The sequence below is a fragment of the Aureobasidium namibiae genome, assembly GCF_000721765.1.
Source record: "Aureobasidium namibiae CBS 147.97 unplaced genomic scaffold scaffold_1, whole genome shotgun sequence".
Taxonomy (NCBI): domain Eukaryota; kingdom Fungi; phylum Ascomycota; class Dothideomycetes; order Dothideales; family Saccotheciaceae; genus Aureobasidium; species Aureobasidium namibiae.
Window position 1 is genome coordinate 2,392,520 of NW_013581208.1, and position 20,487 is coordinate 2,413,006.

A 20,487-nucleotide genomic window follows, 5' to 3' on the forward strand; every position below is an offset into this window, starting at 1 on the left:
CAAAAGGCTCTTTACATTCTTTGGCAATGGTGATACATAAACGCGAACAAATCGCAGTGGACAATTCTCTTTTGCCTCATCGCAATTTGTGGCCAAGTCGGAACAACAGCCAGGGGATAGGCATAAGCAGGAGAGCGAGGAACGCAAAGATGCTGCCTGCCCAGTGAGGACCGAGTGATTGATACATCGGTATGGTGAAGAGCGGAAAAACCGCGCCTAGCATGTAACGCAGGACACCGTTTGCTGCGATAGCTGATGTTCCGTCAGTTGAGCAGCATTATGATAATCTAGAACACTGACTTACCTGATGCTGCAGCTCTGGCTTTGTAAACATCGACCATGTATGTAATTGAAGATAGCTAGTACGCATCAGCCGACTTGTTCAAATATTCAAGTACTCAAGTCTCGACTCACAAAAATTGAGAACGAGCCTAGGCCAAACGGTATACCACTGGCAACAAGAGCTGCCCAGCTGCCGTTTGTCTTGACTTCCCAAGCGTACCAGAAGAGACTGGCCGGCAAAAAGATGCTGCCCACCATGGCCGCATACAAACGATGTTCAGGTGCGGCAGTCCCATTTCCTGCTGCAGCCGCTTTGGCATATAGAGTTTTGTCGAAGGTGCCAAACATGAGAGCAGCACACAGGTAGCCGATGATGACACTGATGAAGCTCAAGCCAACCTCGCGGATATTGAAGTGATAGTATCGCTGGAGCACGTATGAGGAACTTCCGAAGTAACTGAATATCGTGGCGTAGGCGAAAGCAGTGTAGAGAGATAGTGAGACGACGATGGGTTCAGTGCAGATCATCTTTGTCGGACGCTTGATCCCAATCATCACCCTCTCTACTGCTGCGCCAACCAACCCTTTCCCAGAGGCCTGCACTTTGACATGGCCATACTTTTGCGAGAGGATGGTATGGGATGTCTCATTCATCAAGACTGCTCCGATCCAGATTGGTGCACCCACGATCAACAACAGCCACATTGTCCATCTCCAATCATCGTCACGATGATACATGATGTATGCACCAGCGAGAGGCCCTAGCGTCGGACCAAGGAACGGTCCGAGGATGAAGCAGAGGGATGCAGTTCCACCACTCTTGCCGAGAGCCCAGATGTCTGCGATCGAGCCTGCACCAATAGCAACTGTCGAAGATCCAAGTATACCAGCTAGTGTGCGACAAGCAAGTAAAGTACCAAAGCTTCGAGCACCTCCTGCACCTCCAGTAAAGGCCAATAGCATGGTGAGAGAGGCAATGTAGACATATTTCCTTCCAAAGACCTCGGACAGTGGAGCGATGAACAGCGGTCCAATCGCTATACCCATGGTGTAGAGCGTCAGTGACAAAAGCGCGACCGTTCGTGAGACTCCAAAGTGTTGCATGAGTACAGGCGTTGCAGGAACCAAAATTGATGTGGCAAATGTCCTGCTGTGTCGTTAGACCATGTCGCAGTAGACGAATTGCTCACCTACGCCTCAAATGCCGCACAACATGGTATAATTGTGTGGAGAACTCTCTTTGGCTTGCTCCAATGCATAGGATTTCTTGTCTCTCGTGGATCATCCCAGTTGAATGATGCTTGAGCCTCTTCACTCAAGGTGAGCGGTGACGGTTTTTCGGACTCGAGACCCTGGGGTTCCATCCTCACATTCTATCTTGATTAACGTGGGTGGTGTTGGATAGCTGACGGAGAGGTAGTGCATGGCTTTTTGATTGCCGAACCGGCAGGCAACCCCGCCTCGTGGCTCGAACCATCCTACTGTACTTGGGAGCTAATGTCGTGCTTTCGGAAGCCGAGTTCAAGGACAACTGCGTACTTTACCTGTCGGGATGTCGGAGTAAGACCCGGAAATGACATGATGAGTCAACAATCCCATATTGTGGCGCTCTATGCCGCCGAGGCTCCGAGGTACTCACAACCACTTTATTGATGATGAATATACATATACGTCTAGTACGTATTCCTTCCAAAAGAGCTTTTGGAGAGATTCATCACCGCACCGCCTCCTTTCAAGATCTCGGCAGCTGTGGTAGACATAACAGTGATAGATTTCATCACGACCTTGAGCAGGCGAGCTTGAGCTTGACTATTAGGTATATATCCCAGAGAAAACATGCCTGCAACCGCTCTCTGCCGGACAGTACTGCCTGTGGGTTTGCCGTGGATCGAGGAAGCTGTGGTAGCAGTGACTCGCATGCTTTGATGTGCAAAGCTCATACTCAATGAATAGCGACAGCGTTTGCAAGGCTTGCGATACCGCCTGTTTCATGTCAGTAACGTGAGTTACAAAGCAACAAAGATGCAACCTACCTGGCATGTTCATAGGCGTGCTTAAAAAGAAGAACGACCATCGTCGTTCTTGTTCGCATTGTATAGCTAGTGCCTTGAATTGTTGTCAGCTATAAGCATGATGATCAAATTCGTGACCTACTTCCAGATCGAACATCTCGCCAATGAGTACACCCCAGGAACCAAGTAAGAACTCATGCTGGTTGAGCCAAAGTGTTAGTGAGGGCAGTGGGAGCAGAAGTTTGATGATCGGCCTACCAACGCCCATTCTCCTGGTGGCCAACACTCCCAGGCCGGTGCGTCTCCAGCCACTGCACTGAAGTAACTTGCAAAGGGTCAACATGGTTGAACGTATACGAGTGATGATTGGAACATACTTATCATGCAACCAGGTTTTCATCTCTTCTGTTTGAGCGACACCAGCCAGGCATGGATGAACAGAGCCCGCCTCGTCGAGTCGAGAAGGGTCATCTTTCTCATACTTGTAGTATGCATGAGTGTAACCTCTTCTGATCAGCAATATGTCGCCTGGTTCGAAGTCTACATGCTGATGCTTTGCGACAGCAAGAAGCTCGTCGAGGTGGATCGGATGACTTGTAAGTGGATCGTAATGCTCTCCTTTAGCACATTTCCAGCTGTAGTAATCGAGGAGAACCCCACGACCAGCTATGCCGTGGTCGGATACCGCTTGAATACCGCAACGGGTCCCTACCTGCGTCAGTGATGCGCTTAAAGAGATACAGCTCACGCTGATAAATGGTTGGAAGATACATACCAGACTTGACTTCATCCGGAGTCAGATCGTTGTAGAATCTACCTTGCGTCTGATGTCCGAAATGCCGAAAGCCGTCCCACTGGCTGCCAGATTGTACGTTCATGTCAATCCAATCGTCAAAGACCATCGGACCATCTGGATGATTCTTGACCGTGCGCTTGCAAGCATCTCGTCCAAAAGCTGGTTTGGTGGGCAGGTTCATCGGCCAGCTGAGGAGAGTTGATGATCAGCCTCAAGTTCATTACTGCAAGATGATCTTTCGATTACTTCAATGAGACAAATTTGCCCTGTTGTATCTGCCGATCTTTTGCGATTATGATCTTGTCTGGTGTCAGAAGATTAATGCGACCAATCTTGTGTGCAGTCAGCAATTGAGTCCGGGATGGGTGATGCCACAGTTCCAATCACCTACCTCATCATCTCTACCCCAAATCCAGCTAGTCTCTGGAGGAACATCTTTGCCTTTGTTGTAAGCTACCAACTGCTCAAGATTGGGCAAGCCGTTAGGGAAGATCTTCAGTGCATGTTCCATTGCCAGTATGGAGACGCGAGTTAGCCAATCTTCGGGCTTTCGATCAAGTAAGTCAGGAACGCAATCACAATGCCTTCAAATGAAGGTCTCCACATTCGTATTTGACACTATCTGAAAAGCAGATTCGCTCTTTCGTCCCCGCACAAACCTCATCCGTGTGTGATGCGGTGTCTTGTAGGCATATAGCCGACGCCGCGACCACTATGAGACCGACTGGGGCTAACTGAAAAGAGATTACCAAAGGGGAAAAGGCTATGACGAGGTTACAAGGTCATCGGTAAAAATTGGCATCTCAAGCATCACTCGAGGTGTCTGACTTCCATACTGCCAGCCTCGTGAGATTTCGAAAATCCGTGAGAGTTCGGTCCAATCTGACTCGCGGATGAATCAGACACCACATCATCCTTGATGAAGATGTGATCAATTTCTTCAAGCGATAGTCTTGCAGTCTCTGGAAAGAGAAGATATATGCTGGGAGCGATCGCAAAGTTCTGCTCACACCGTTAGCATGCGATGGCGCGACTTTGATGTCAAACACGTACGCAAGCCATGAAGACGAGATAGGTTTTCCATCTGATATTTGTGATCATGGTCGGAGTTACCATGACTATGGTGAAGACCTGGACAATATATCAGTTAAGCGTCTTGATATCCATGATACGCGTCATGTAACATACGAATACCCAGTTCATCATGACTGCTAGCGAAGTGCCTTTCGCTCTGGATTTGAGGGGCAGGATTTCGGGTGCGTAGCACCATGGTATAGCATTCAGACTACTGCCAAAAAATATCATGTACTGTGAAGTCTGTGTCAGCACGTTATCTGATGACATCTCAATCGGACGGCGAATTGCCAGAACGAAGAAGGCGATGGTGATCTTTGAAGTGACGGCTTCCCGAGCGGTGCCCTGGAAGGACAGAAGTATGGCGATGACCATCAATGATAGACCCATAGCTACTGTACCAAAGACTCATGCAGTTCAGCAGGTGGACATAAGATTCAGTGCTCCAGTATGCTTACTCATGGGTTTGCGGCGTCCGATACGGTCCAGGAAAAGTGCCGGGACCAAGGAGCCTACAGCGAAAGCGAGATTGATGCATCCCCCAGCTACGAGCGCGGTACTCCTAGGTAGACCCACGTTGACTTCAAGTACGGTGCCAATGTAAAAGACCACAACGTTGATGCCAGACCACTACAGTAACGGGTGAGTACAAACCATCCGTTCGAGCACGCCTTGATGACATACCTGATTGAATGAGAGAGCGAGAACCGCAAGCCAGACTCTCCACCCTGTATGAACACGGTCTTTTTTCAATATGTTTGTCCACTTAAATGGATCGGCTGCTTCAAACTCGAGTGTCTCAAGGATAGCGGCTTTCTCAGATACGATGTATGCGTCCTCAGGTCCAGCGCCATACACCTGGCACATGACGTCAACGGCCTTCTGCACGCGACCTCTTTCGATGAGCCACCGTGGAGTCTCAGGAAGTCCGAAGAGAACGACGGAAATGATAATGGCGGGCAGTATCTGGGCGACGATTGGCAGTCTCCACGCAACAGCCCCTCCGACGAAGTTCATGCCGAATGCGAAGAAGTACGCAACTGCGATTCCAAGAGCAGTGAAGAGAACCTCGGTGGTGACCAGACGTCCGCGGACGTGACTCTTGCACAACTCGGCCTGACTGCATGGATGATTAGCGAATGCATTGAGGTACCAAGCAGCAGGCAAGACATATGTCCGGCGAGTGAGTGGGTTGTACGTACTACATAGGAACTGTGGAGGTATCAATACCCACGCCTACAAAGGTTTCAGTCAATACATCCAGATTCCGCGAGAACTTGTGAGATTTTTCACTGACCAAAACCTGTAACAATTCTTCCAACAATCATTTGTGGTGTCTAGACGGTGTGATTAGCTGTTTGAGGACACGGCTTCGCTCGGGGGACCGTACGCCAAAGGCTGCGGCTTGAAGGACAGCACCAGCACTGATCAAGAGCATGGCCAGCCAAAGCGTGGGCCGACGCACGATACCGCCTCCAATGAAGAAGTTGAGAAGACATCCCGCTAGACATCCAAGATTGTAGCTTGAAACTGTGATGTGTCAAAATCAACCCTCTACAGTCTGCAGTATGAGTTCAACGCACCAATGAAGCCTAGGAATGCTTCTGAAGGATGATCCACCACCTCAAGAAAATCAGGATTTGTGATCAATCCACCAAAAACTCCTTGGTCGTAGCCGAATCTTTTTGAAATCACGGTCAATGCGCGACTTGGACGAAGAGGATTGATGACTCACAAAAAGAATGCGTGGAGGCAATTGACAGTGATAGCCAGCTGAGTCTGTCGACCTGGCTTGAACCAGCTATTGTTGTAACCCATCTGGGGCTGTGTAAGCTGTTGTAGATGACACGGTTGATGTTGGAACGTGCGATGTACGAGATGATAAGTTACTTGGAATGACGGTGCGTGGCCCCACGAATAAGTAGACCCTATCAGGATCTAGCCAAGCTGGAGTGTTCGAGTGTATGGACAACAGCCCCAAAGGTGCCGATCACAAGTTGACCTCACTACCGAGCTACGCAGAGTGAGAACTTGCAACTTGGCCGGGAATCTTCTCCCGCATCGCCTGAACTGTTACGCGCGGCCCGGCAATATGATTGTTGAAGCCGGGTTCTCTCACAAGGTGTGATATTGAGTTCGAGCAGTTAGCCGGACGAGAGGTCATGCTGAACGTCAAACACGAGAACGGATACTAGCCTAAGAATTCATCCTTTTGCGTAATCTCACAGTATCCGGGACGGCAAATCACGTGCCATACTCAGTGCACCTGATGCTACAATGCTTCTCAGAGCAAAGAAGGAGTCCTGTGACTCCAGAGCTAGCTTACATAGCCTCCATAGTGAACAATATTTAATTTGGATGACGGGCTGATAGCAGAACACTTGCCATGCTCAAATTTGTCTTCTAGTTGTGTTACAACATGCTATTACTTCAATAGCTGCCAACGACGATGGCGACTGAGACCGTTCGCGACAGAGGATCTGACGTGCGCTTGTACCTTTCTTACAATCCCGTCTGTATCGAGGCCAAAGCGATCGAAGTTCTCACGACCTGCGCCGGAATAACCATAAGAATCCATCGCGACGGAAGCTGTACAGAATCGCGCCCATGTAGTCGCGATATAAGCCTCGACGGAGATGACGTGAGGAGTCCCAGATAGAACAGAGTCCTGATACTCTTCCGACTGTTCCTCGAAGAGACTGATGCAAGGCATGCTAACAACCCTTGTGGGGATATCTGCAGCATTGAGCTGTTTCGAAGCTTCGACCGCGAATTGTAATTCTGAACCACACGAGATCAGGGTAACCTGCGCATCTGCATTCTCGACAAGGACGTAACCTCCCTTAAGGACCTTCTGTCTGTCTGTGTTCGGGACCAGAGACAACGCAGGATCGCGAGCGAGTGAGAGCATGCTCGGACGGTCCTCAGCCACTAATGCAGCCATCCATGCACCCACTACTTCTTCGCTATCCCCTGGACGAATATACTGGAGGTTGGGCATGGCGCGAAACAAAGAATCAAGCTCAACGGGCTGATGCGTTGGTCCATTCTGCCCCTCGCCAATCGAATCGTGAGTCGCGATGTGGATAACTTTAAGATTGCTCAATGCGCCCATACGGACACCAGCAGCGCCGTAGAGATAGAACATGAAAAAGGTCGCAGAGACGGGAATAAAGCAACCCGGCGAGTATGCAGCAAGCCCATTGGAAATTGAGGCCATCGCGTGTTCTCTGATGCCATAACGAATGACACGACCATCAGCATGGTCACGATCAAAGATCCGATGCGACTGATCACCCATCTGATTCGAGTTCCACAGGTCGGCACCGCCTGCGACCATGTTGGGTACTCGCGATAGAAGTTCGTTGAACAGTGCGCCGTTGTACTGACGGGTCGCTTGAATGTTGTCCGGCTTTTCGAAGCTCTCGAGGAAATCCTTGACATCGTATCGGCCGGCCATACGAAGTTCCAAAGCTCTCGAAAGTTCTGGGTACTTTTTGGAGTAACTTTTGACATCGTTAACCCAGCTCTTCTCCAAGGCTGCGCCCTTACTGGCATTGTTTGACCAGTATTCTCGTGTCTCTTCCGTCAAAGTGTGCGTGGCAGCGATGCCAGGACTTGCAGTGTTCGCTGCGTCCTCCTCCGAGTAAGTTCCATGATGTGATTTGAAAGTGCCTGCTGTCGAGGTATTATAACCGATTGTGGTACGGATATTGATGAAACTTGGCTTGCCCTTGTATGCCCTTGCTTCGCGCAGAGCGCGACTGATATTGTCTACTGACACATCGCCATCGAGCACATCGATAACATTCCAGCCAATAGCTCGCATCTTACTGTTAGTGTCTTCGGATACGATCCAGTTCAAGGGGCCATCGCAAGTGACCTGATTGTTGTCATACAGGAGAGTGAGATTGTCTAGTCCGAGATGTCCAGCGATAGCCATGGCTTCATTTGCGACTCCTTCCTGTATACACCCATCACCAGTGACGCAATAGATGTGTGAATTGATCACCCTCAAATCTGGTCTGTTGAATGTTGCCGCCAAGTTTTTGGACGCGATGGCTAGACCGACAGCATTCGCGATGCCCTGGCCCAAAGGACCAGTCGTCACTTCAACACCAGGCACTTCTATCTCTGGATGACCATGGCAAAGCGTCGACTTCCATTTGCCAGTAGCTTCATCCACGGCTTTCGCATTGCCGTACATCTTGAGTTCGTCTGCGGTCATGTGTGGATATCCGGAAACATGGAGCATGGCGTACTGGAGCATAGCGGCGTGCCCATTGGACAAGACAAACCGGTCGCGGTCAAACCACTGTCGTCATGATAGTCAATACCATTAATGGACAGCCGGTGTCATCGATGCTCACCTCAGCATTGGATGGGTTATGTCGCATGATGTATCTCCAAAGTGCAACAGCCATCGGTGCCATGCCAATAGCGGAACCACCGTGACCACCGCCATTTTGACGACAGATGTCGATGACCAGCTTCCTTATCTCTCGAACGGCTTGACTGTCCTTTCTTTCATCAGTGATTGGTTTGTCAGCGACTGGCACGCTCGCCGTTGGGTCGCTATTGATGGGAACAGGCATGATGTGATATGTGGTGAAAGGGGACTCGATGGTTTTACCATCTCCTCGAGATGGATGTCATGCATTCTTAATCAGTTCTTGTTTCGAAGGTATTCTCCGAATGTCAGCAGTACTGGGCACTTCGGTGTACAGTGCCCGCTTGCTTCTACCAGTCGGAAGAGATAACCGGGTTGGAAGAGTCGCCGGTCATCTGCGAAAGAAACATATAACCGGGTCGCCGCTTCCCCGCAATGCCCCGCGCTGGTTGTTCTTACCGCGAAGGAGCTCCCGGTCACGGAGGGCGAACGAACCCGCCAAATCTGTCTCGAAGAAGCACTCGCAGTGGCTCTGAGTCGTCTGATTTCATTTGAGTCGAGTGGAAGAAGCGCAAACGATACTATCAACTTCTTATCTCGCAAGCAGCGCTTTATCATGTCGGCTGTCACGCTCCAGTCCCGCAGACTCACGACTATGAGTGCCCGACGCACCAACGCCCTTCTTCCGAGAAAGACATGGTCCCAGTCACAATGGAACCGGTTGCCCCTCTCTACCGGTGTATATCCTCAGCGCACAAACTTGAACATGCAGTCAAGAAGCATCACGCTGGACACCGCAAAGAAGACGATGACGAGGTCGTCCATCCTACCAACAGATAGCTATCTGACCTCCAATGTCAAAGACCTCATGTCATTACAGGACTGTGTCGTCGTGACCACAGGCGCAGCCAAGGGAATTGGTCTTGCCCTCGCCTTCGGCGTCGCAGAGGCAGGTGGGAAAGTGGCCATAATCGACGCCTCCCCTGAGCCTTCCGAGAACTATAACAGACTGCAGGACATTTGCTCCGGATTGCGCTACTACCAGTAAGTGTTCTGATTCTGCTCTGTGTACTATGAAACGCGAAGGTGGTGGTAAGTCTCGGGTGTCTAATGGCATTCGATGAGAGAAAGACAGCCATCAAGAAGTGACTCGTCACCGGCTCTACCGAAATAAACCCCTGCCTTGGACCACTATCGTGTTTCGCCGAAGCATAGATGCTGTTCTTAGGATGCCGTTCTCAGAGCCAAAGTACGAATGCTGATACGATGTACTAGGTCAGACGTGACAGACTACGATAGACTCTCAAGCACGTTTGGAGATATCGTGGCCGATTTCAAAAGAATCGATGGAGTGTTAGTGTTACTGGCTTGATGCCTTCCGAGCTTCCCTTTCCACAAAGCTGACAAGTCCAGCATCACGGCCGCCGGCATATGTCCCGATGAACCCTTCCTCGAGCGCAGTCCAAGCTCAGTCAAGAAGTGCGTGGAGATCAATGTGTTAGGAACATATTACTCAGCACAGCTGGCAGCGAGACAAATGGTCAAACAGGCCGAAACCATCGACACCTCTCAAGCGTGTGCTGGATCCATCGTCATGATCGCGTCGATGGCTGCGCATCGAGCAAGTAAGGATCAATTCACCAGCGATTATTGCATGAGCAAAGGTGGTGTTTTGGCACTCACAAAACAGCTGGGCGTTGAACTTGCTCATCATCGTGTCCGTGTGAATTGTATATCACCAGGGTAAGCTCAAAAAATCGAAAACCTTCGAAGCTTGAGTTGACCAAACATGCAGATGCATCGCAACCGATTTGATCGGAGACCTTGTGAAGCAGAGACCGAAGTTGGGGGAGGTTTTCCAGTCAGAGCCGCCGATGAAACGTATGGGAGATCGAACAGATCTCAAGGCTGCTGCAGTCTATTTGCTTGCGGACGCGAGCGCTTACATGACGAGCGGGGAGATGCTGATTACGGGAGGACTACACGCGGGTCAAGTATACTGAGTCTAGGTATGAACTACGAGAAGAGGTACTCTTGAGTGTGAGAGGTGTAAAAGCCTCCGATAGCTCGTACGTCAAATCGAGTTTGTCCACTGGCGACGAAATTATGTGCTCGCGACCTATCACTTCTATACCCATCGGATGGTTAGGTGAACCGAGGAGACATGGGTCCAGACACTCTTAGTATATGGTCAGAGAAGAACGTGTCACATAAACTCCAAAGACAGAAGAGCGCAAGCTTTGCATTCGTATGACTAGATTAGTCGGGCTGGATGAGGATCTTCACGTGTGCGTCACGGTTATGGATTAGCTGTTCAAACCCGCCCTGCACGACGTTGGATAGTGGTACGATCGAGGTGATCATTCTGTCAGCGTTGAGACTCCCGTCAGCCATCATCGCGATGACGGCTGCAAAGTCCTCTGCGAGATAGCATATTCCTGCAAGAAGTCTCTTCTCCTTGATCGCAAGTGAATTCAGGTTCAGCGACAAAGGTTTTTTGTGGATTGCCACGTTGAAGATCGTGCCTCGAGGCTTGGTGGCCTCTATTGATAGATCCAAAGTTGATTGTAATCCAGTGGCGTCGAAGGCGACATCAACACCATCCCCAGTCAGTCTTTGGATGGTATCAAGCGTAGTCTCATTCTCGTCCGTAGTCCGCAGCGGGCAAAGGACAGCGTCTGCGCCAAAGTTCCTTGCCTGACTCATCCTCGTTTCCAAGATCTCCGTAACAATGATAGTCGAAGCTCCTAAGACTCGCAAGAGTAGAAGCAAAGCAAGACCAAACCGCCTGGTGCGCTCAGCCCATATGTAGCTGTGGTCCATGAAGGAGCTGCAAGAGCTATCGCGGCAGGGCTAGCACGCGGCCACACGAAAGAGAAGCCCGGATACTGGCTACACACCGGCGGAACTGGCATCCTCTGCTACAAAGACTCTGCGAACGACTTCGCAACCCTCGGGCAGTGGACTGATGAACAGTATGACGACCTTGCAGGCGTGGAGAAGGTTGTAAATCTTCCAGACGAAGCCTTCCACCGCAATGTGGACAAAATCGTGCTAGAAGCGGGCACGAAGAACAAAGATGTCGTGAAGACGGTCATTGTCTGTCCGCCCACTATATACGGTCAGTCTTGTCATGGCATTCTATGCGAATGGGTCAATGCTGATTATGTAGGTACGGGCCGGGGACCAGTCAGCGGAAGAGGTCGTCAAGTCTACGAGATGGGCAAGTTGATCCTTTCGAAAAGTCTCATCCCAGTGGTTGGACAAGGCAAAGCTCGGTGGAACAACGTTCATATCGAAGACTTGAGCGATCTCTACTTACTGTTGTTGGAAAGAGCAATGGCTCAGGACTCGAACGATGATATTTGGGGCTCTCATGGATACATGTTTGCAGAAAATGGCGAGCACGTCTGGAGCGATCTTGCAAACATGATGTCGCAAGAGGCTGAGCAGCAGGGTCTGATCAAAGATGCTAAGGTCAGCGCGCTGAGTAAAGATGTGGCGTTGGATCAAGCAGGATTTGAAGCAGTCAGCTGGGCGCTCCTTTGCTGTCTCATACAGTATCTTTGCTTGTGCGGCATTGACTGTGATCGGTTTCTCACACACAACATGCTTTCCGGCCAGCAAACAAAGCATGGCATGCTGAAAATGATGAGAGTGGGGGCTTGCAACGTACACAATATCCACGTTGGGGTCGTTTGACAAGGCTTCGTAATTCCCATAACAAGCGCAATCCATCGGCGCTTGGACTTTTGCCCTAAAAGCCTCAGCACGACTCTTACCCGAGGAAGATGCAATGGCTGTGATCTTGTGAGAGACATCTCTAGTCCCGCGGGTCGCTGGATCGATCAGGAGATCGATAGCGTATTCTGAGAAATCGCTGTAAGAGAGTCTACTACTCTTGACGAAGGGTCAGTACTCACTCTCAGCGATTGCTCCAGTGGCTGTCAAGCACATCAGCTACTGCTGCTCCGACGATAGAAATCAGCTGTCCCACCTAAGATGCCCCATCTGACGATATGAACCATTGTTGAGTCTGCCGATCACTGTCCGAGCCGTGTGTCAGGATTTGTACTCGACTGTCAGATTTTCTGGTGTCCCTTTCTAAGCGTGTGGTCTGGTTGCAGCATAAGTAACTGCTCGCTGGGCTGAGCCTCAGCAGCAGGATGCATGCCACCGACGTTGCTGCGAGCGACGATGCATATAGCCGTTCTACGATCTAGACCACGCGGCGCTTATTGGGGCTTTCTTCGGTCTCTTACTACTTGCGACTGGTTCTCACATGATAACAAAAAGCCGTGCATAAGGCCGTGCTCTCGGTTCACCGGGCATCTCCAGCGGATGCTCGATACGACAGACACACGAGCGCACGAATTCCTTGACTATTATCTGGGGACCCCAGATCTCTCCACATCTTCCAACACTTCCGCTGAACCTTATCGACCCATCTCCGAGCAAAGCTGTCTATAAGAACTCATCTCTGCATCTTCGTGATCTGCATTTACATCTGTTAGAATCCCTACTACCTGCTGCATCAGTCATACAACCTGCTCATTCCACAACCAACATGCCTCTCCGTGGCAAATCGCTCACAGTGGGAATCACTGCAACATGCGGCTTTTCTTTCATGCTCTTTGGTTGGGACCAGGGCGTCTTTGGCGGAATCCTGAATAACAAGACTTTTGAAAAACAGTTTGACTACCCCGATCCTGTCATACAAGGCCAGATTGTTTCGACCTATGACATTGGCTGCATCCTTGGAGCAATCATGTCGCTGTACTTCGGTGACTTTCTCGGTCGTCGAAAGTCCGTCGCCATGTCATCGATCTGGGTGGTCTTGGGCGGTGCCATCCAAGCTTCGGCATTTTCACTCCCGCAAATGATCATCGGTCGAGTCATTGCTGGACTGGGTATCGGACAAAGCACAGCAGTCGTACCCATGTGGCAGTCTGAGACGAGTAAGCCCGAACATCGTGGAAAACTGGTAGCTCTGCAACTGGTCATGGTCATCTTCGGTATCTCACTTACCAACTGGACCAATCTCGCCATGACCTACGTCGTGGGCAGCGAGGTGACATGGCGCTTTTTACTCGCTATGCAATGCTTCTGGGCTGTAGTGACCATAGGTCTCCTTCCATTCATGGTTGAATCACCACGTTGGCTGGTTTACAGAGACAGGCACGACGAAGCTCGTACAGTCCTTGCTCGCCTAGCCAACACTGATGAGGATGACGCTGATGTTGCTGGTGAGCTAAAGATCATCTCGGAGACCATTGCAGCAGAAAAGGCTGGCGGGAAAGTTGGGTGGCGTGAGGTCTTCTCAGGTGGAGAACAACAGAATTTCAGACGAATCTGTTTGGGTGCGGGAACCTCAATTTTTCAACAGATGGGTGGCATCAATGTTGTATGTATGAGACAAGAGTCGTATCCGAGCCATCCTGACCCGTGCTCTAGGTTGTCTACTACTTCCCCGTCATCCTCACCCAGTCATTCGGCTTCAGCCCAAGGCTTGCTTTGATCCTTTCCGGCGTCGATTTCATCTCTTTGATGTTCTTCGGATCCATCATGTCGCTTCTCATCGATCGTTTTGGACGCAAACCACTCATGCTCTTCGGAGCCCCGGGCTGTGGTGTATGTTTCACGCTCGTCACAGTCGGTCTTGCCATCGATTCCAAGCCCTCGCTTGCGATGTCGATGTCCTTCATCTTTGGATATCATCTCTTCTACGTGAGTCTGTCTTCGTATGTCTCAGGCCCCCAATCTAACAAGAGCTGGAACTTAGGGCGTATCGTTTCTCTGCATACCATTCCTATATCCCTCGGAGATTAATTCTTCTCGCATGCGCAGCATCGGCAACTCTATCGCTATGGTAGTGAACTGGCTGTTTGTCTATGTGGTAGTGTTAATCACACCAAGTGGTAAGTTACTTGCTCACAGACTTTGTCACAGAGTCGCGTTCATCTACTGACGTGACTGCATCTAGCCATCGCCAATATCGGCTGGAGGTTCTACATCATCTTTGCTGTCTTGAACTTCGCCTGGGCTCCAATCATCTGGTTCTTCTACATCGAGACCAAAGAACTTTCCCTCGAGGAGATCGATCTCATGTTCAAGATCAAGTACCACTCGACTACTAAGATAAGCTATGCCGAGGCAGCCATCCTTGCAAAGGAAGAGGCAAACATCGTGAGACACGGCGAAAAGAGCGAGACAGTCGTAAGCGAGTTTAAGGTCAAAGATTTCGTTCAACACAGAGAGTACGCAGGCTCTGACTCTTAGCTAGTGAAGGCAATGAGGGCCTGAGTATATCATCTGGGGATACAAGGGTGTGCAGTGGCTGTATCATTCTTTGGTCACTTCGTAAGAGATGATTCGTACTTAAGCACTGGAAAATGATGACCGTTATCAAAGTTTGAATGCATCTGAACATCGGCGACATGCCCATATTGGGGAATCCGACAATCTCCATTAACTCCGAACATCCCGTCGATATCGGCGTTTGGCGAAATTACAGTACACTTATCTCCTCAACCAATGCTCTACTCGAGTTTCTTATATTACAGAGTAGTCCGCGCTCTAGGACTCGGATTTGCTGATTTTCAACACGCTTCAACGATATACAAACCCGTCTGCAAAATGCCTCCCGTCATTTTGGTCACTGGTGCTAACAGGGGTATCGGGTTCTGCATAGCTCAGGTGCTTGCCCAACGGGAACCTTCCAGCACGATTCTAGTCGCTGCTCGAACGACAAGCTAGGCCTCGGATGCTGTACGGAAGTTGAAGGCCTTGGCTATCCAGGGCACTTTTGAGCCAATGAGCCTGGATGTGACGAGCGATCAAAGCATGCACGGCTTGATCGCGCTAATCAAAGAAAGACATGGAAAGTTGGATGGTAAGTACACAAACATCGTTGCAGTGCTACTATATGTGTCGCTGATGTCACCGTAGTTCTGATCAACAATGCAGGCATTGCCGCTGTCCCAAGTTCGGACCTCTCAGACTATAGTCAGGCGTTTAACTCAGTCTTGGACACGAATGTCACCTCTGTTGGGCTCCTGACCTCGCTTTTGACGCCCTTGCTTCGCCAGTCGGAAAGTGCAAAGGTCATCAACATCTCTTCCGGACGTGCATCTGTCGAGCGACTCACGTCAGGTGATCTTCCCCCAACGGTCAGTGTACCATACAGCGTGTCAAAAGTTGCTCTAAATATCATGACTCTTGAGATGGCCAAGACTGAGAGTAATATCACCTTCTACCTGGCAAATCCTGGTCACTGCAGCACTGCCTTCAATGGTTACAAAGGAAAGAAAGATCCGCTCCTGGGAGCAGAGGTAGCCGCAAATCTCGCCTTCGGAGACTACAAAAGCGGTTTCTGGCACAACGATGAGGGTTCAATGCAGATGATGCCCTGGTAGGATTGTAGTCGCTGTTTCGACGATTCAGAGGATCAGCATCATGAGTGTCGCATGCTCTAGCCAGGTCTTGGCACAGAATGGCAGATCAGTCTTGCGTCTTGCACCTTGCATAGATTTGTGCCTCAGAATGCGATCCTGATGTGATCACTCGTGTCTCCGTCGCTCTCGGGTGATGACTCATCTTGTCCGCTGGGAACAGCTTCGTGGTTTCCGGATGGAAAGTCGTAACCATATTGACGTGTGGCCCTTTGATGATGGTGTTCTTGAGTGGTTGTCATGGCTCCGAAGCTCCTTTTTCGCATATTCGAAGGTCCGGATACCTCTTGATATGCATCGGTAGTATGCCGCCAGAGTTGTTCATCTGGACGGGGGAGGACGGCCTGGAAGTCCTGTGGCGTCATGGGTGCTGTATCTGGCCGCAAATCTGTTGCACGGCTTGCTGTAATGAATGACTTTTTCGAAAGAGTTGCAACAACGCTGCTGCTGGCTGGAGCGAGTGTTGTAGCGGCGGACCGTGCATATGCAAGATCAGCATGCGCGCCTCGCGATTCGGACCGTTCTGCATGAGACACGTCGAGTCCTCTGAATCTAGGGGTGTACCAGTTCTGGTAGCTACTTGTGTTCAGAGCTTGATCCACTGGTGGTCTTCTGGTAGCGAGCGACGACCCCCTTCCCATCCGGGCAGGATGGCCCCGTTCCAAATATCCACCTGGCGAGTCCTTGTCTTTGCCATCTGGAACCAATCCTAGCGTGGCAAGCAATTCGTATATACTATGCGGTCGTCCGTCTGGTGGCGATGGAGTCGTCGGCCAGACATTCGCCATCATCAGTCTTCTGCACGCCTCTTGTAGGCCGAGTGACAAGATTTCTCTTTCACCCTCGAGTCTCTCCACATACCTGTGTCATCCTGTCAGCAATTTCTCAGGGTCTCGAATATATACGCACCATCTGTCAACAGCTCCACCAGGATGGCCACAATCTTCACCATCACAGACGACGCCTTCGTCTCCACAGTCTGGGCATGGCTGACCATCACACTTTGTCTTTTCACGTCCACATCGTCGACATGCCAAAAGTGCTTCTCGTCTTCTTCTGAATGCAGGTAAGGGGTGTGCTTGGTCATCTTGCGGGTTCATTGCAGTCCTTCAAGAGAAACACAGTCTCAATGCAGGTAGACCGACATGAGTGAAGGGTGACGGCAATGTACGAGCGACACGGCTGGATGATAAGAGAAGACAGACGGTTGCATTGTAAGTCTTCGTGGGCCAGGAGATGGAAAGTATGTCTGTTGTTCATTCAGCGACGTATGGATTGATCTGAGGTCTATGATGAGATAGCCCGTTTTATTCCGAGCGAGTGGTCTCGTTCGTGTAAAGTCGGAGCAGCAAGTCTCTCGGGCAAACACGGAGACCTTCCCCACGCTTTACCCTCACCAGAACAACGATGATTTTTCCGATTATGCTCGCGTACCGTGGCTATATCCTTGTCTCTCTAACGTACGTATCTGTCTCCGTTTGCATCATTGCAGCGCTCAGCAATCCTCAGCATGTCATCAACCCTACCTGCCAGACGCGCGTCGACGCGTTGTGGTGTCGTCAATGGCACATTCTTCGGGTTGTCCGGCGGCGCTTTCTGTCCCCATCATCACACTCAAGCAAAAAGATGAGCGCAAACCCTCATCGATCGGCAATCGCAGCGAATGATTCTTTGAAAATTCCTGCTAGGATGTATTGACCTGTTGACATGCACCCATTGGACCTTACGGGCTCGCGGATTTGGAGACGCATGAGGTGCCAAAACATCGCGTCCGTATCTTCGACAAGCCAGATGATGCATACAGCCGGCTCTCGTTGGCCAAACCACATTGAACTGTTGCTTCTGACGGATGCGTGACGAGTGTGGTTGAAAGCTGGAAAGGCTTGATACAAGAACAGATCTTGGAGCTGCTGTTGGACTGCTCCATCAATAGAGCGGAAGACTTATCAAGGACTGGATACGGGAGATGTTTGAAGTTTCCAAGGGCTGTATCGTCGGGAGAACAAATAGGGCAACGGTCGAGGCGACAAGGGAAGTAGAATCTTGCGCAGAAATTGCTGTTGTGTCGAAGCCTCATCGTAAGACGTGAGGAGGTACGCTCAGAAACATGTTTGGAAAGGCGAAGTTCATGATGGAGTAATTTGTATTGAGCGGACCGGAGCGATCAGGCTTCGCTAGGTGCTGCCCTAACCTTGGAGGCGTCTTTGGCGCTCCAGATGCGGGCACTGTAGTTCTTGCTGCCTTCCTGTTGATCGGCCAGCAGTTCGTCCTGGGAACCGCGTTGCTCGTAAACCACGGTCTGAACATGCACTGTTACATCGTCCGAGTGGGAAGATGATCCGCGACCTGAAGGCAAACTGTGCAGCTCCACATGCACGTCGTTCTTGCCAGTGATCATGTCCTCAGCGTCAAATCCATACTGTGCAAAATCTCTGTGATTGCGAGAAGATTGAACGGCCGAGATGCCGCCAGTGTGAGACGGAAGACCGCTCTGGGGAGCATATGACTTGTTTTTGGAATTGTCCCTTGAGTAACTCCCCGTGTGATCCAGAAGACTCTTGAATAGAGGTCTCAAAGTTGCAAGGCACGCTGCCGTCACACCCAAGCCAATCTCGATTATGCTGGCAATTGCAATGGTTGAGGCTTTTGAGAAGAATTCGGTCGCACTTGAGGCTCCGGGATGGATGTCCTTGATGTAGTAAAGACGAACAATGGACGCCACAGAGCCCAAGACACCAATAGCAAGCACGCCGATGACTGATGCCTTTGCTTTGCGGTTCATATTGGCATCGCGAATGACAAGGATAGGCAAGGAGACAAAGATCCAATCCGTCAGAGCATTGAGGGTACCATGAATGTAGTTGAGGGGTCCGGTGACCTTCCAAGAAAGACATTTTCCTGTGGCGTTATTGAGTAGAAAATGAGAAGGCGGTCCGCACTGAAAAACTGCGATGAAGAAGAAGGCGAAGGTGAATAGCGAGAAGATGGATGTACCAATGATGATGGTGTATCTCTGCCATTTCGCGACAACCTGATCGCATGCATGGTCAGCACAGAGACGGGTAAGGGGGAGCAGTCGTAAGACCTACAATGCGCAAGAAGAAGACCGCCAGAGAGATTTTGAGGAACAGTGAGGTCATGATGTAAAATGCCAGTTCGAGGACGACAAACTGTGTGGGACAATCGTCAGCGATGTCAAACCAACAGCGTCATGATCACTGACCTCCAAGGCGTCCGAGAGAGCTTTGATATAGGTCAGGTCGTAGTGTTGTTCCATCCATGCTAGATGGATGAGAAAGCTAGCTTGACATATGAAACTAGCGACGGCAACCAGGATCAACCAGTCATCCCATCCCAGGCTCTTGATCATGAAGCCTCTGACGAAGAAGCGCAGACTTGTGAAGAAGATCGTAACGGTCATGAATGCAACAGAGATGGCGATGAGGGCACCAGCGTGGGTCGGGTAGGTCTTGGGTTGCGTCGACCCTTGGGTATCACCTTGTCGGGATACCATGTGGGACTTCATCACGAACGCGACCTACTCGAGAAAGCAGGGCGCTGTCGTCTCCGAGTCAGATTGTAGACCTAGTATGCTCAACTGACAGTCTCAGCGACTTTGCAAGAGAGCGGTAGTTGTATATCAAGGTGGTGCGAGTTTTGAGACGAGAAACGGACTGCCGCAGGTATAGACGTGCTGTGAAAGCTTGTGGTGAGATCGAAAAGCCAGCGATCGTGCACAGGGTAGCGCATGATGGGATCTATATGGACAGCATGTCTCCGGGCCACTACTTGAGGTGCCGAAAGAGGAAATGGCATTCCAAAAAGCTCATGGAGGGACATGACTAGCTAGCTTGCGGACGTTCATCATCTAGTCGTATGAGGACATGTGGAGTTGGCCTGATTCGGATTCGATTGCCAATAGCATGAACCGGCCAGATGTTGTGAGGGTCAATACTCAACACGGCAGTTGTTCATTCAGTCTTCCTGAGGCATGGTCCCTGGATCTTTCAACGGAGAAGTATTTTTTTTCAACGGAGATTGCTGGTCATGATGTTGGGACGTACCCCGTTCATGGAGGTAGGCAGCACGCGCTGCAGGACGGAAGATGAAGTCGACAGACGTATGAAAACTCAGTGTCTGTATCCCTGGTCTTTGTTGTATCCTACGCTCGCTCACACTGAAGTTCGCCGTAATCGAACCACAGAAAAGTGGTGATTGGACCGGTCAGTCCTCCGTGAGCGCCGCAGTCTTTGCAATGGACGAACAGTAAGGACGACAACGGACGAGTGGTTTCACCAATGATAAACCCGTCATGGGCGGTTGAGAAACGTTGCAAGCGAACGGGTCGAACCGTCGAGGGTGGAGGCGGCAATTTTAGCTCGGTGATTTGCCGGGCAGCTTGTTCCGGGTCTAGATGGTTGCATGAGACCAAGGAACGAGCCTGAGCTGACTGCTCTGGGAGATGGACTGCAATTGACCATA

At 50.5% G+C, this 20,487-nt stretch overlaps 10 protein-coding genes across 10 annotated transcripts; 4 read left to right on the top strand and 6 right to left on the bottom strand.

The window, feature by feature from the left end:
* Window positions 1-76: 76 nt before the first annotated feature.
* Window positions 77-1,646, bottom strand: M436DRAFT_34749 (putative MFS polyamine transporter; the record flags this gene model as incomplete). Its single annotated transcript, XM_013576101.1, has 4 exons — window positions 77-252; window positions 305-359; window positions 415-1,429; window positions 1,477-1,646. The coding sequence occupies 4 exons, from the start codon at window positions 1,644-1,646 to the stop codon at window positions 77-79; spliced, it is 1,416 nt and encodes a 471-aa protein (XP_013431555.1).
* A 578-nt stretch (window positions 1,647-2,224) lies between these two features.
* On the bottom strand, window positions 2,225-3,601 carry M436DRAFT_35268 (uncharacterized protein; the record flags this gene model as incomplete). Its single annotated transcript, XM_013576188.1, has 8 exons — window positions 2,225-2,265; window positions 2,316-2,388; window positions 2,437-2,493; window positions 2,553-2,619; window positions 2,672-3,002; window positions 3,070-3,278; window positions 3,337-3,422; window positions 3,482-3,601. 8 exons carry the CDS (start codon window positions 3,599-3,601, stop codon window positions 2,225-2,227), a joined length of 984 nt encoding a protein of 327 aa, XP_013431642.1.
* Window positions 3,602-3,900: 299 nt separating this feature from the next.
* On the bottom strand, window positions 3,901-5,982 carry M436DRAFT_69373 (general substrate transporter; the record flags this gene model as incomplete). Its single annotated transcript, XM_013576857.1, has 10 exons — window positions 3,901-4,092; window positions 4,144-4,221; window positions 4,279-4,398; window positions 4,456-4,571; window positions 4,623-4,794; window positions 4,849-5,284; window positions 5,367-5,400; window positions 5,533-5,694; window positions 5,748-5,845; window positions 5,900-5,982. The coding sequence occupies 10 exons, from the start codon at window positions 5,980-5,982 to the stop codon at window positions 3,901-3,903; spliced, it is 1,491 nt and encodes a 496-aa protein (XP_013432311.1).
* Window positions 5,983-6,589: 607 nt separating this feature from the next.
* M436DRAFT_35771 (uncharacterized protein) lies at window positions 6,590-8,759 on the bottom strand (the record flags this gene model as incomplete). The annotated part of the gene is made up of 2 exons (XM_013576280.1): window positions 6,590-8,479; window positions 8,535-8,759. The coding sequence occupies 2 exons, from the start codon at window positions 8,757-8,759 to the stop codon at window positions 6,590-6,592; spliced, it is 2,115 nt and encodes a 704-aa protein (XP_013431734.1).
* Window positions 8,760-9,362: 603 nt separating this feature from the next.
* M436DRAFT_35078 (putative NADP-dependent mannitol dehydrogenase) lies at window positions 9,363-10,301 on the top strand (the record flags this gene model as incomplete). Its single annotated transcript, XM_013576154.1, has 4 exons — window positions 9,363-9,598; window positions 9,830-9,907; window positions 9,968-10,094; window positions 10,185-10,301. The coding sequence occupies 4 exons, from the start codon at window positions 9,363-9,365 to the stop codon at window positions 10,299-10,301; spliced, it is 558 nt and encodes a 185-aa protein (XP_013431608.1).
* A 1,073-nt stretch (window positions 10,302-11,374) lies between these two features.
* Window positions 11,375-12,097, top strand: M436DRAFT_22563 (uncharacterized protein; the record flags this gene model as incomplete). The annotated part of the gene is made up of 2 exons (XM_013576069.1): window positions 11,375-11,675; window positions 11,727-12,097. Coding segments are annotated over 2 exons (672 nt in total), but the record flags the coding sequence as incomplete, so codon positions are not given.
* A 1,024-nt stretch (window positions 12,098-13,121) lies between these two features.
* M436DRAFT_37062 (general substrate transporter) lies at window positions 13,122-14,833 on the top strand (the record flags this gene model as incomplete). The annotated part of the gene is made up of 4 exons (XM_013576519.1): window positions 13,122-13,958; window positions 14,009-14,281; window positions 14,337-14,472; window positions 14,538-14,833. The coding sequence occupies 4 exons, from the start codon at window positions 13,122-13,124 to the stop codon at window positions 14,831-14,833; spliced, it is 1,542 nt and encodes a 513-aa protein (XP_013431973.1).
* A 357-nt stretch (window positions 14,834-15,190) lies between these two features.
* M436DRAFT_78102 (NAD(P)-binding protein) lies at window positions 15,191-15,969 on the top strand (the record flags this gene model as incomplete). Its single annotated transcript, XM_013577023.1, has 3 exons — window positions 15,191-15,250; window positions 15,311-15,446; window positions 15,503-15,969. 3 exons carry the CDS (start codon window positions 15,191-15,193, stop codon window positions 15,967-15,969), a joined length of 663 nt encoding a protein of 220 aa, XP_013432477.1.
* A 122-nt stretch (window positions 15,970-16,091) lies between these two features.
* On the bottom strand, window positions 16,092-17,092 carry M436DRAFT_60185 (uncharacterized protein; the record flags this gene model as incomplete). The annotated part of the gene is made up of 2 exons (XM_013576714.1): window positions 16,092-16,702; window positions 16,915-17,092. The coding sequence occupies 2 exons, from the start codon at window positions 17,090-17,092 to the stop codon at window positions 16,092-16,094; spliced, it is 789 nt and encodes a 262-aa protein (XP_013432168.1).
* A 1,407-nt stretch (window positions 17,093-18,499) lies between these two features.
* Window positions 18,500-19,450, bottom strand: M436DRAFT_18997 (uncharacterized protein; the record flags this gene model as incomplete). Its single annotated transcript, XM_013576063.1, has 3 exons — window positions 18,500-19,036; window positions 19,095-19,175; window positions 19,229-19,450. Coding segments are annotated over 3 exons (840 nt in total), but the record flags the coding sequence as incomplete, so codon positions are not given.
* Between the last annotated feature and the right edge of the window lie 1,037 nt (window positions 19,451-20,487).